We start from the raw sequence: 12,166 nt of genomic DNA, 5'->3' as shown, positions 1-12,166 counted from the left end.
GCTCTGGTCTAAAATGTTAAATTCACTTTGAATTCCAAGCAATACACTTCAGTAAAAAAACATGCAATTTCTACCATCACTTGTTAAAATAGTTGTTTTGTAAGGGCAGAAATGTACATGATTTTTTCCATTCCCTCATTTGCATTTTTATTATTGGGGTAGTGCTAGTTACCATATTTACTTTCATGCATTTGTTTTCCTGTTTGTGGTTAAATGAGGTTATAGGGATTTGGAGCCTAAGGTTAATGATGTATTTATTTGTCTAATTTGTTGAAATGAATGATGGCTAGATGACTCTTTTTAATTTCATTAATCAGTGATGCCCTTCTGGGGATAGCGGCCGGCTTCCTCATCGATAAACTCGGAAATCTATGTAAGTTAAGTGATGATGATTGAAATAAACAGGTTTTTTAAAATGTATTTATTTAGAACCCTTCTTTCTTTCCACATTCATAAAAATGTGCCCACACCACTCATTGTGAACATTTGGTACCTCGCTCAGTAATGTGTAATGTCCACTGATGGTCTGTAGATTCCAGCCATTTAACTTACATTTTTGTTGTATTATTAAGAGTCTCTTACTACAGGATACACATAGTACAAATGGAAGGAAACATAAGTGCCTAAAATATACTTTCAGCAATTGTATATTCGGTGTTTAATGCTATTCTTGTTTTTCTCTTTTTTTAGTTGGACTGTTCCTTTTTTCACTTTTGACTGTTCTGGGCTCGGCGTTATTTGCACTTGGTTCCCATTTTAAAGGAACACCATACCTGCTACCTCTAATGCTAACCGGGCGGCTGTTGTTGGGTTCTGGAAATGGTTCATTGATAAGTAGGTCATCTGACTTGGGCAAAAATAATGGGGGTTTAGTTACAGTATATGATCATACATTGCATAAACCTGCCACAATGCCAATGTACTCCATTCTTGGCAGGTCCTACTCTAGCAGCCTAATGTTTGCTCTTATGATATAAACCCACTTGGGGAAAAATTCCATCTGGGGCTCTCTGCAGTGCAATGCTTAGTTGGACCCTGGAATGAGGCACATGTGACAGGAAGGGGTGCAAAACCCGGGAGTTGGCCTGGACTCCCAAGTATGTTTACTTATAAAACCAATAGGGCTGCACTTGCCTGAACATACATATGTTATAAGGGTGCTACTGGGGCCAATTACCCAAGTGGGATAAGTGCAGCCCTCTTGATTTCCTCGTCACGTGGGCTGCAAGAGCTATGTTGCAGTTAGCCCCATTAAAAAAATATTATATGTGTTTTTTAACTCCCATTGCTGTGTTGATTTGTTCACATTTTTTCCATCTCTCCTCTGTAGTTGTTCAGAACAGAGTTACAGCATTTTGGTTCAAAGGCAAAGAACTGGCTTTGGCGTTTGGTCTGACTCTCTCATTCTCGCGACTTGGCAGTGTATTCAATTTCTTCTTCACTCAACAGTTTGAGAGTCACTATGGCATCCTGTGGACTCTCTGGGGAGGTAAGGTGTAATGGAACGCTGGTCTCTCACAGACTATTTCCGCTGGTAGTCCAGGTGTGACTCAGGAACAAGCAATAATCCCAGGCACAGTACCCACAGTGAGAGAATAATCCAGCAGCATAACAAGCACAAACAGCAGTAAAATCCAATAGTATCCCATCACCTTTCCCAATAACTGGATGACACACAGTATCAGGAGCAGAACTCAACATTTATTCCACAACCCCTGCTTTTATGCCTCTCTCCCACTGCAAGGAAGACACCCACAATACTTAGTACAGTCACCAATCAGATACATGTTACCTCCCACACATCTCCTCCCCTCTGCCTGTGATACAATTATCTCAAACACAATAAACTAACTTAATTATCACAGGCAGAAAATATACAGTTTTTACACACATCATGCTGTAACTTTACAAATATACATCAAATCTTCCTAAAACATAGGAATCAGCATACTTGAAATATAAACATACTCAAAAATTAGGTCAATCGGTTCAGGGGTTAAAAAGTTAGGTGGAGGTCCCTTTAGGACCACTGAAGCATGGCTTTCCAGCCCAAACCAGTTCCAACTAGTCTGGCAGTGTGCCTGGGACAACGCGATAATGGAGAACAATGGGACAGGAAACGGGGGAGGGGTACACGTTCCTATACACAATCTATACACAGTCTAAAAGAAGTCCATACACCATGCTTAAAGGGCCAGTAGCCGCATAATAAAAATCCCTTATGCCAAAATATGTTCTTAAAAGGCAATACATCCCAGGGGCCGTAGTCACAGGGCAAGAGGCGGGCAAGCAGCCCCCTCCAAAAACTCATGGCAAACTCCTTTAAAGGGGCGAGTTTGCTACATAAGGCTCCAAGGTGTATAGTCATCCAGAAAGACTCTCTCATGTATGTCGGAAGCCTGAGAAAAATTAATCCCTAAATCTGCAATAAAATCTTCAACAGAAACTAGTGATAACCATGTCAGCAATCTATTTTCAAAATGTATTATCATACCCTCCTAGGCACACTGACCTTTCTTGAGTCAAACAGATTATTCTCAGATTATTATCAAGTCAAACCAGCAAAGTGTAAAAGGTGTTCGTGCCCCATGATTGATGATTGAAGAACAGATTAATTGGTTGCAATTGGAGTATCAAAGTACAAAAAAATATAAAATGAGAAAATTATAACTTCTACGGCATACGCTCATTAAAGTTTGTTGTAGTGATTGTGAAGGTAATAGAGCATGAGTAGTTTGCCTTTGAAGACTTAATGACTGTGTCATTTTATTGTGAATTTACTATTGATCAATGATTGGACAATTAATGTGTTTAATTTCATGCCACCTGCTATCTTGGAACAGCTTGAGACTGTAGGCTTGGACCTCTTGTATGAAATATGTCCATGACCTTACTGGATTTCTATTCTTGTTTTAGGAACCATCCTTTGTGTATTGAGCTTTCTGGGAGCAATCACAGTTAGTATACTGGATAAAGTCGGCATGAAGCAATTGGGATTGGATGGAGCCATGCAGGAAGAATCCAAGAAAGTGGTAAGTTGGTTAGACTACACTGGAAATAACCCTGGTTTCACAATGTTATTATATATCAGGCTATTACGACTACATACAGTCAAACTTTTAAATTCTTCTAGCATTATGGGTGTGACAGTCCACTCGTTAAGGGACCCGAGCCTTACTGCCAAGACTCACCTTTTGCCTTCAAAGAATCCCATTCAGCGCAGTAACCCACTGGTGTATCCTGGTTTTGTGCTGCCCTAGGCAGGACAAAACTCAGGTGCCCCCCTCCCCCTGCGCCATCCCCTTTCCCCCCGCGCCATTCCCACCCAACCATTCCCCCCGCCACACCTTCTAAATACACACACACACATTCACTGACAGATACGCATACACTAGCTAACAGAAACACACACTCACTAACAGACACACACACTCACAGGCAAACACACTCTCACTAACAGACACACACACTCACAGGCAAACACACTCACACTAACAGACACACACCAAGTCAGACACACACACACACTCACTAGCAGACACACACACACACACTCACTAACAGACACACACACTCACACTCACACTAACAGGCAAACACACACACAGTCAAAGACACACACACACACACAGTCAAACACACACACACACTAACAGACACACACACACTCACACGAACAGGAAAACACACACACTAACAGACACACTAACACTAACAGGCAAACACACACACACTAACAGACACACACACACTAACAGACACACACACACTCACTCACTAACAGACACACCCACTAACAGACACACACACACACTCACTCACATTAACACATTTTTTTTTATTTAACCTCCCCCCCAGCCTCCTTACTTTTGGGAATGCTGGGGGGGGTTCTCTTTCTCCCTGGTGGTCCAGTGGCTGCTGGGCGGTCGGGCAGCACTGGCGGGCGGCTGGCGAGGGAGCACTTCCTCTGAGCTGTCTGCTCAGCTCCCTCGCGCACCGCAGAGTGAGGCTGGGAGCCGGAATATGACGTCATATTCCGGCTCCCAGCCTCACTCTGCGGCGCGCGAGGGAGCTGAACAGACAGCTCGGGAGGAGCTCTACCTCGCCAGCCACCCGCCAGTGCCGCCCGCCCGCCCAGCAGCCTGCCTTGTCAGTTAGCCGCAAGGCTAACAAGGCATTTGCCCTGGGCATTTGGGGGGCGGCGTTTTTTGCCGCCCAAGGCAAATGCCGCCCAAGGCAAATGCCTTGTTTGCCTCGCGGCTAAAATGTCCCTGCAGTAACCAGTGATGTTAGCTCAGCAGAGTAGAGTAGTGTCTAGCAGTGCTATAGCCTTTCCCGCCATACATTTTCCAAGACTTAATGCTGGAAGAAGAACTGATTTTATTGACAAAAACACAGTCATTTATACATGGACCTCTAGCATGGGGTCCTTTTCATCTCCAACTGTCTCTGCCCTGGTTCCTCTTTGTCTGGGAGATAATTGAGTTGTCTCTCGCTAAACTAATTATCTCCCGAATACAGAGAACACAACACAAAATACCCCCAAAAACATATCAAAATCAACAGGAATCCCAACATATCATATATCTCCGGATAGCTCTTACCCAAGCGCCCACGTTGGCAAAAAAAAGGATTTGTATGTAAGTTCCGCTATAGTTTTTGTGCCTCTCTGGACTCCTTATGTGTCTCTGTGGAGAGGCGCTATTGGTGGTTTGTTGTGGAGGGGCATGCGGTGAGAGCCAGGGGTTTGGGATAATTTCCCTGGGAAGAAAACAGTGATCATGTCATTATAGGGAGTGAGGTGCTGGGTTGTTCCTGGCATGGATATGTGTGACTGGGTGCAAAATGCCAGCCGATTCTTAAGAAATAGCAATAAGCAGTTTATGTTACCATATCTATATTCATATATTCATTACCCATGTGCACCAAAATGTGTATTTGTGGAGCCGTGGCCCGACAGTTAAGTTGGCCAGACGTGTCTCTAGAGAGATCTTGCACAACTGAGCTCAACTTCGGTTTTTATTGCCCAAAATCGACATAACTGCAAACCTGCATGACGGTACCTGCTGAATCGTGTGTGAGCCCATGGATACCTGTTCCACATCACCCTGTGGCGATATACCACATTCTTAGCATTAAGCCTAGAGAGGCAGGCGGACGATCTCCCGACATGATGTCCGCACTAAATGACAACCCTCTTGTTGTCCCGCTACCAAACCAGCTCTGGGTCGGAGACCCTCCTGGAGGTACGCTCACCTTGCCGCCCGTATCCTCCCCGAGCACTGAGGCGTTGCAGAGTTAGTGCCCTTGCGGCACGGAGACGGGGGCCACGTCGGCGTGGGATGCTGACTTCACATAGAGCTTCGGCACAGGGAGAAGCAAACTCCGAATCGAGTAGACACCCGGTTGCTCATCTGCCTGCCACCTGGCTGATATTGCGGGACTGTGTGTGGACAAGTGGTGACAGAATGATTGGCCTGGAGATTGAGTGTCTACTGAGGCCTACTTGTGGCATTGGCTAAACCCTACATGGCAGGGACCCTATTAAAAATATGCCCACTTTCCTGGTATACACTGCAGGTTCTCCCAGTTTTGACAAGTGCCCAGTGGCATCACTACTCAGTGTATCTACTTATAGCCTAACCTGTACCATTAAGCCTATGTTTTTATTTTCTGTGCATACTAAGCCTGTCTTATATGTTGATATCTATTCATGCATGTTTAGCTTGATTACCCTAATATAACTAAAATTGTGCTGATTTACTTGTATGCCACGACAATGATTGTTTTTCACCAGCTTACTCCTGTCATTATGGCACTGTAAGATTTTCTGTTAAATAATCATCAGACTCTCTGTTCTTTAACTAGTTTGTACAGAGCTTAGATTGATATTGTGAGTCCACCATCCCTTATGATATTATGACTTAATTCCTAACTGCTGTTTTTCTGTCACTGTAGCGAATGCAGGATGTGCGACACTTACCATTACGCTATTGGCTGCTGGTCTTTACTATCACGTTCTTTTACAATAGCGTATATCCATTTGTGGCAGATGCCAGGTAAATACTTTTAATATTTCCTATTACAATTTTTTATATAGTGCTCATCATACTCTGATTTTATTTCCAATATTAAATTGGGGATGTAAAGCAGTATATACACTGCGTGCAGAATTATTAGGCAAATTAGTATTTTGACCACATCATCCTCTTTATGCATGTTGTCTTACTCCAAGCTGTATAGGCTCGAAAGCCTACTACCAATTAAGCATATTAGGTGATGTGCATCTCTGTAATGAGAAGGGGTGTGGTCTAATGACATCAACACCCTATATCAGGTGTGCATAATTATTAGGCAACCTCCTTTCCTTTGGCAAAATGGGTCAAAAGAAGGACTTGACAGGCTCAGAAAAGTAAAAAATAGTGAGATATCTTGCAGAGGGATGCAGCACTCTTAAAATTGCAAAGCTTCTGAAGCGTGATCATCGAACAATCAAGCGTTTCATTCAAAATAGTCAACAGGGTTGCAAGAAGCGTGTGGAGAAACCAAGGCGCAAAATAACTGCCCATGAACTGAGAAAAGTCAAGCGTGCAGCTGCCAAGATGCCACTTGCCACCAGTTTGGCCATATTTCAGAGCTGCAACATCACTGGAGTGCCCAAAAGCACAAGGTGTGCAATACTCAGAGACATGGCCAAGGTAAGAAAGGCTGAAAGACGACCACCACTGAACAAGACACACAAGCTGAAACATCAAGACTGGGCCAAGAAATATCTCAAGACTGATTTTTCTAAGGTTTTATGGACTGATGAAATGAGAGTGAGTCTTGATGGGCCAGATGGATGGATTGGTAAAGGGCAGAGAGCTCCAGTCCGACTCAGACGCCAGCAAGGTGGAGGTGGAGTACTGGTTTGGGCTGGTATCATCAAAGATGAGCTTGTGGGGCCTTTTCGGGTTGAGGATGGAGTCAAGCTCAACTCCCAGTTTCTGGAAGACACCTTCTTCAAGCAGTGGTACAGGAAGAAGTCTGCATCCTTCAAGAAAAACATGATTTTCATGCAGGACAATGCTCCATCACACGCGTCCAAGTACTCCACAGCGTGGCTGGCAAGAAAGGGTATAAAAGAAGAAAATCTAATGACATGGCCTCCTTGTTCACCTGATCTGAACCCCATTGAGAACCTGTGGTCCATCATCAAATGTGAGATTTACAAGGAGGGAAAACAGTACACCGCTCTGAATAGTGTCTGGGAGGCTGTGGTTGCTGCTGCACGCAAAGTTGATGGTGAACAGATCAAAACACTGACAGAATCCATGGATGGCAGGCTTTTGAGTGTCCTTGCAAAGAAAGGTGGCTATATTGGTCACTGATTTGTTTTTGTTATGTTTTTGAATGTCAGAAATGTATATTTGTGAATGTTGAGATGTTATATTGGTTTCACTGGTAAAAATAAATAATTGAAATGGGTATATATTTGTTTTTTGTTAAGTTGCCTAATAATTATGCACAGTAATAGTCACCTGCACACACAGATATCCCCCTAAAATAGCTATAACTAAAAACAAACTAAAAACTACTTCCAAAAATATTCAGCTTTGATATTAATGAGTTTTTTGGGTTCATTGAGAACATGGTTGTTGTTCAATAATAAAATGAATCCTCAAAAATACAACTTGCCTAATAATTCTGCACTCCCTGTACTTTGCAAACAAAATAACAGTAAAAAGTGATTCGTATATAGCGGTAAGGTTTTAAGTGGGGATCAGAGGTTTTTGATGAGAGTTATGGTTAAAAAGTAGATTTATAGAGGGTTGTGGTTATGCTCAAAGTTAGACATGTGCAATTCGTTTCAGTCCGAATATGAATTCGAACGAATTTCGGACATTCGGGTACTTCCGAATGTCCGAATTGCCAAAGTGCCGAATTGCCGAGGTCCCGAAGTTCCGAAATTACCGAATTTCCGAAGTTCCGAAGTGCCGAAGTGTCAAAGTGCCGAAGTTCCGAAGCACAGTATTGCCTAAGTACTAATATACTTACCCAGTGAAAGAAGAAAAATGTTACATTGTAAACAATTTTAAATAAAAAGTATACAAACATAGCCAGGATTCAGCTGTAAGCATTTGCAATACTTACAACAATCAAGTAACATACATTCATATAAAATGTAAGTTACTTGGCCAGTCAATGTAATGACAGGAATGAATAAGTAGATAACTCCCTAATTCCCACGGTAGGAGCTATCTACTAAAAGGCTGAAAGACCTAAATTGGTCTTTCAGACAAATTTACTAATACTAAGTAAAGATTACTTAGTATTAGTAAATTATGCCCCTACTCGCTATACTGCGAGTAGGGGCATGCCTATTAAACAGTGAGCAGCCTGAGCGGCGGGTGGGGGCCCTAATGTAAAATAATGGGGGGGGACCTATTGTCCTCCCCCCAAGCCCCCACCCCTGAGCGGTGGGTGGGGGCCCTAAATTATAATAAGGGGGAGACCTAATGTCCTCCCCCCTGGCCCCCACCCCTGAGCGGTGGGTGGGTGCCCTACAGTAAAATAAGGGGGGGGACCTAATGTCCTCCCCCCTGGCCCCCACCCCTGAGCGGCGGGTGGGGGCCCTAAATTGGAATAAGGGGGCGGGGGAACCTAATGTCCTCCCCCCTGGCCCCCACCCCTGAGCGTCAGGTGGGGGACCTAAATTGGAATAAAGGGGGGGGACCTAATGTCCTCCCTCCTGGCCCCCACCCCTGAGCAGCGGGTGGGGTCCCTAATTTGGAATAAGTAGGGGGGGACCTAGTGTCCTCCCCCCTGGCCCCCACCCCTCAGCGGCGGGTGGGGGCCCTAAAAACAATGTGTGTGTGTCCCAGGTGACTAGGGGTCCCCAAACCCCTAGTCACCTCTCCCCCCAATAAAAATTATTCCCCTACCTACCCCCTCACCCTAAATATAATGAGGGGGGGGGACCTTTAACTAAGTACCTGTAAAAAAAACCAAAAACTTACCATTCAATGTTTTCTTTCTTCTAAAATCTTCTTTTTTCAGCCCCAAAAAAGGCCAAATAAAAAAACATAATAACCGATGCAATTATAAAAAAAATAATCCTTCTTCACCCATGGAGGGCTCTGCACAGACTGAGTTCTGCAGGGCAGGGGAAGGCTTATAAAGCCTTGCCCCGCCCTGCAATTAGGCTCAGAGCAATCTGATTGGTGGGTTTAAGCCATCCAATCAGAGTGCTCTGACAGGTAAATGAAGAGACTGACAGGTAAGTCTCTACATTTACCTGTCACAGCACTCTGATTGGTTGGTTTGAAATCCACCAATCAGAGTGCTTTGTGTCATTTTACACAGCGTGGGAAAGTTCTTTGGAATTTTACTAATCCAGTTACTTAATCCACCAATCCAGTTACTTAATCCACCAATCAGAGAGTTATGAGTCAAATTACACAGCGAAATAACTTTCCCACGCTGCGTAAAATGACACAGAGCACTCTGATTGGTGGATTTCAAACCAACCAATCAGAGTGCTGTGACAGGTAAATGTAGAGACTTACCTGTCAGTCTCTTCATTTACCTGTCAGAGCACTCTGATTGGATGGCTTAAACCCACCAATCAGAGTGCTCTGAGCCTAATTGCAGGGCGGGGCAAGGCTTTATAAGCCTTCCCCCGCCCTGCAGAGCTCAGTCTGCGTGGAGCCCTCGCCGGGTGAAGAAGGATTATTTTTTTTGCGCTCGTTTTTTTTTGTTTTTTTTTATATAATTGCGTCGGTTATTATGTTTTTTTATTTGGCCTTTTTGGGGGCTGAAAAAAATAAGATTTTAGATGAAAGAAAACATTGAATGGTAAGTTTTCATTTTTTTATGGGTACTTAGTAAAGGTCCCCCCCTCATTAGTTTTTAGGGTGAGGGGGGTAGGTAGGGGGATAATTTTTATTGGAGGGAGGGGGTGACTAGTGGTTTGGGGACCCCTAGTCACCTGGGGTAAGGGGGCACATTTTTTAGGGCCCCCACCCACCGCTCAGGGGGGGGGCCCCGGGGGAGGACATTAGGTCCCCCCCCTTATTAGTATTTAGGGCCTTCACTAGCTCACTGTTTACTAGACATGCCCCTACTCGCAGTATAGCGAGTAGGGGCAAAATTTACTAATACTAAGTAATTTTTACTTAGTATTAGTAAATTTGGCTGAAAGACCAATTTAGGTCTTTCAGCCTTTTAGTAGATAACTCCCTAATACCGTGGGAATTAGGGAGTTATCTACCAAGCGGCTGCAAGAGAAGTCCCGAGGTGCCGAAGTCACAAAATTCCGAAATGCCGAAGTTCCGAAATGTCGAAGTGCCGAAGTTCCAAAGTGCCGAAGTTCCAAAGTGCCGAAGTTGCCGAATTTCCGAAGTGTCGAAGTGCCGAATTGCCGAAGTCCCGAATTGCGAAAATCCCAAATTTCGGAATACCGAACCGAAAATTTGCCCCATGCACATGCCTACTCAGAGTGTCGAATTAAAATCTTTGTTTTTCAAAATAACTAGACTTCACCAAAAGTCTTAATTTTTTTAATATAATCTTTTTTTTCTATTATTATGTATTTTTTTTATATTTTGATACAAATCACATATACAAGAAGACAAAACAAACATTATTATCAGATCATTTTCATACGTCATTAAACTGTCAATCTAAGAGATTATTAATTTATAATCTTGCAATAACAACATATATGTCATACATTCTAGATGTACAAAAATTCAGTATCGGATGCTCCGAGGGAGAATAGAGGGAGGTGAGAGAAAGGAGGGGGATTGAGACGTACTTCTTTCTCTCCTCTTCTCTATCCGCTGCCTCCACTGCAAAGTATACAAATAAATATATAACTAGACTGGTGGGGAAGTAATGTCAGATCCTATAGAATATTTCTAAGAGGGGTTCCAAATTTTTTCGTAAATTTTCAACTTATTTATTTTCTTAAAAGTATATTTTTCTATTATTAGTTGATAATTAATTTGTGTGTTTATTTCCCCTCATCTTGGTACTGAATCCATTCTCCAATATCGTGCCAAGCACACTTTAGCGGCCATCATAATATTAATCATTAAAAACCTCTCGGATATTAATTTTGATGGTAACTTAAAGGGACACTCCAGTGCCAGTAAAATCAATCGTTGCTGAAGGGGTTAGATGTCACTCGGCGCTGGTTTAGGGTCCGCCCACGCTCCTCCCCGCCGACGTCATCCAGCGGGGGAGACCGATTGCGCGGCCGTCGTCGGGGGAGACCTAATGCGCATGCGTGCATTAGACCTCTCCATAGGAAAGCATTGAAAATGCTTTCAATGCTTTCCTATAGGGATTTTAGCGATGCTGGAGGTCCTCACATAGCGTGTGGACGTCCAGCGACGCTAGAGCACAGAAAACCTGTGCTATAAACCAGGAAGTGCCCTCTAGTGGGCACTTCCTGGTTTATAGCTGCAGCGGGTGGGGGCTGCCTTTAGCTCCGCCCCCGCTGCCGATTTGGCTCTGCCCCCACGTCTGATTTGGCTCCGCCCCATTTCTCCCCAAAGTTCTCCTGCTCTCGGCCCCTGCGTATGAGCTGTGTCAGATGCCCGGCTCCCCTACTGCCATGGTGCCCTGTGCAGCCACACAGCTTTTAGAACCCCAAGGCTGGCCCTGGTGGCACCCCACTACCTAGTGGCACCCAGGGCGGACCGTTCCACCCACCCCCTCTTACTACATCACTGGCTACCTGTATATTCAAAACGTCTTTTATAATTCTAGTCATTATTTGTTTTGTTTCTCTAAGAAGCTTACAGCTCCACCATATATGATTTTTTTTTCCTATTTCTAAGTTACATCTTCAACAGAATTTATTATTAGTGGAATTATATTTCTATGAAATTTGTGAGTTTATTTTTGAGTTTTCAAGAATTTTTCATTTTTGTGGGATACAGAAAAGAAAAAGGGTTGCAACGTAGTACAGATTTGACATTGTCCCTTTTACATTCATTCTTTCTGTTTTCATGCATATTGCTTTCTTTACTCGGGGTCAAGATAAACAGGGTGGGTGGAAGGAGTGGGGGAATCTTCCCTGGTTAGTGTATACTGTGTAACCACCAGTCTCCCTGTGCTTAGTATCTTTGTTTTGGGCGCTAGTCTTTGTTTTTATTGTGTTAAGCTCGTTTATGTT

General features: G+C 43.6%; 1 protein-coding gene across 1 annotated transcript in view; it reads left to right on the top strand.

The window, feature by feature from the left end:
• Positions 1–12,166, top strand: part of LOC134571919 (major facilitator superfamily domain-containing protein 1-like) — a 100,757-nt gene that overhangs the window by 66,862 nt on the left and 21,729 nt on the right. The window contains exons 5-9 of the mRNA XM_063430609.1: positions 318–373; positions 691–834; positions 1,331–1,489; positions 2,917–3,032; positions 5,959–6,059. Coding sequence (XP_063286679.1) covers positions 318–373; positions 691–834; positions 1,331–1,489; positions 2,917–3,032; positions 5,959–6,059 — 576 coding nt within the window. The remainder of the gene's footprint in view (positions 1–317; positions 374–690; positions 835–1,330; positions 1,490–2,916; positions 3,033–5,958; positions 6,060–12,166) is intronic.

The sequence above is a fragment of the Pelobates fuscus genome, chromosome 8 (assembly GCF_036172605.1).
Source record: "Pelobates fuscus isolate aPelFus1 chromosome 8, aPelFus1.pri, whole genome shotgun sequence".
Taxonomy (NCBI): Eukaryota; Metazoa; Chordata; class Amphibia; order Anura; family Pelobatidae; genus Pelobates; species Pelobates fuscus.
The sequence above is the reverse complement of the archived record's forward strand: the minus strand, read 5'-3'. Positions and strand labels throughout refer to the sequence as shown.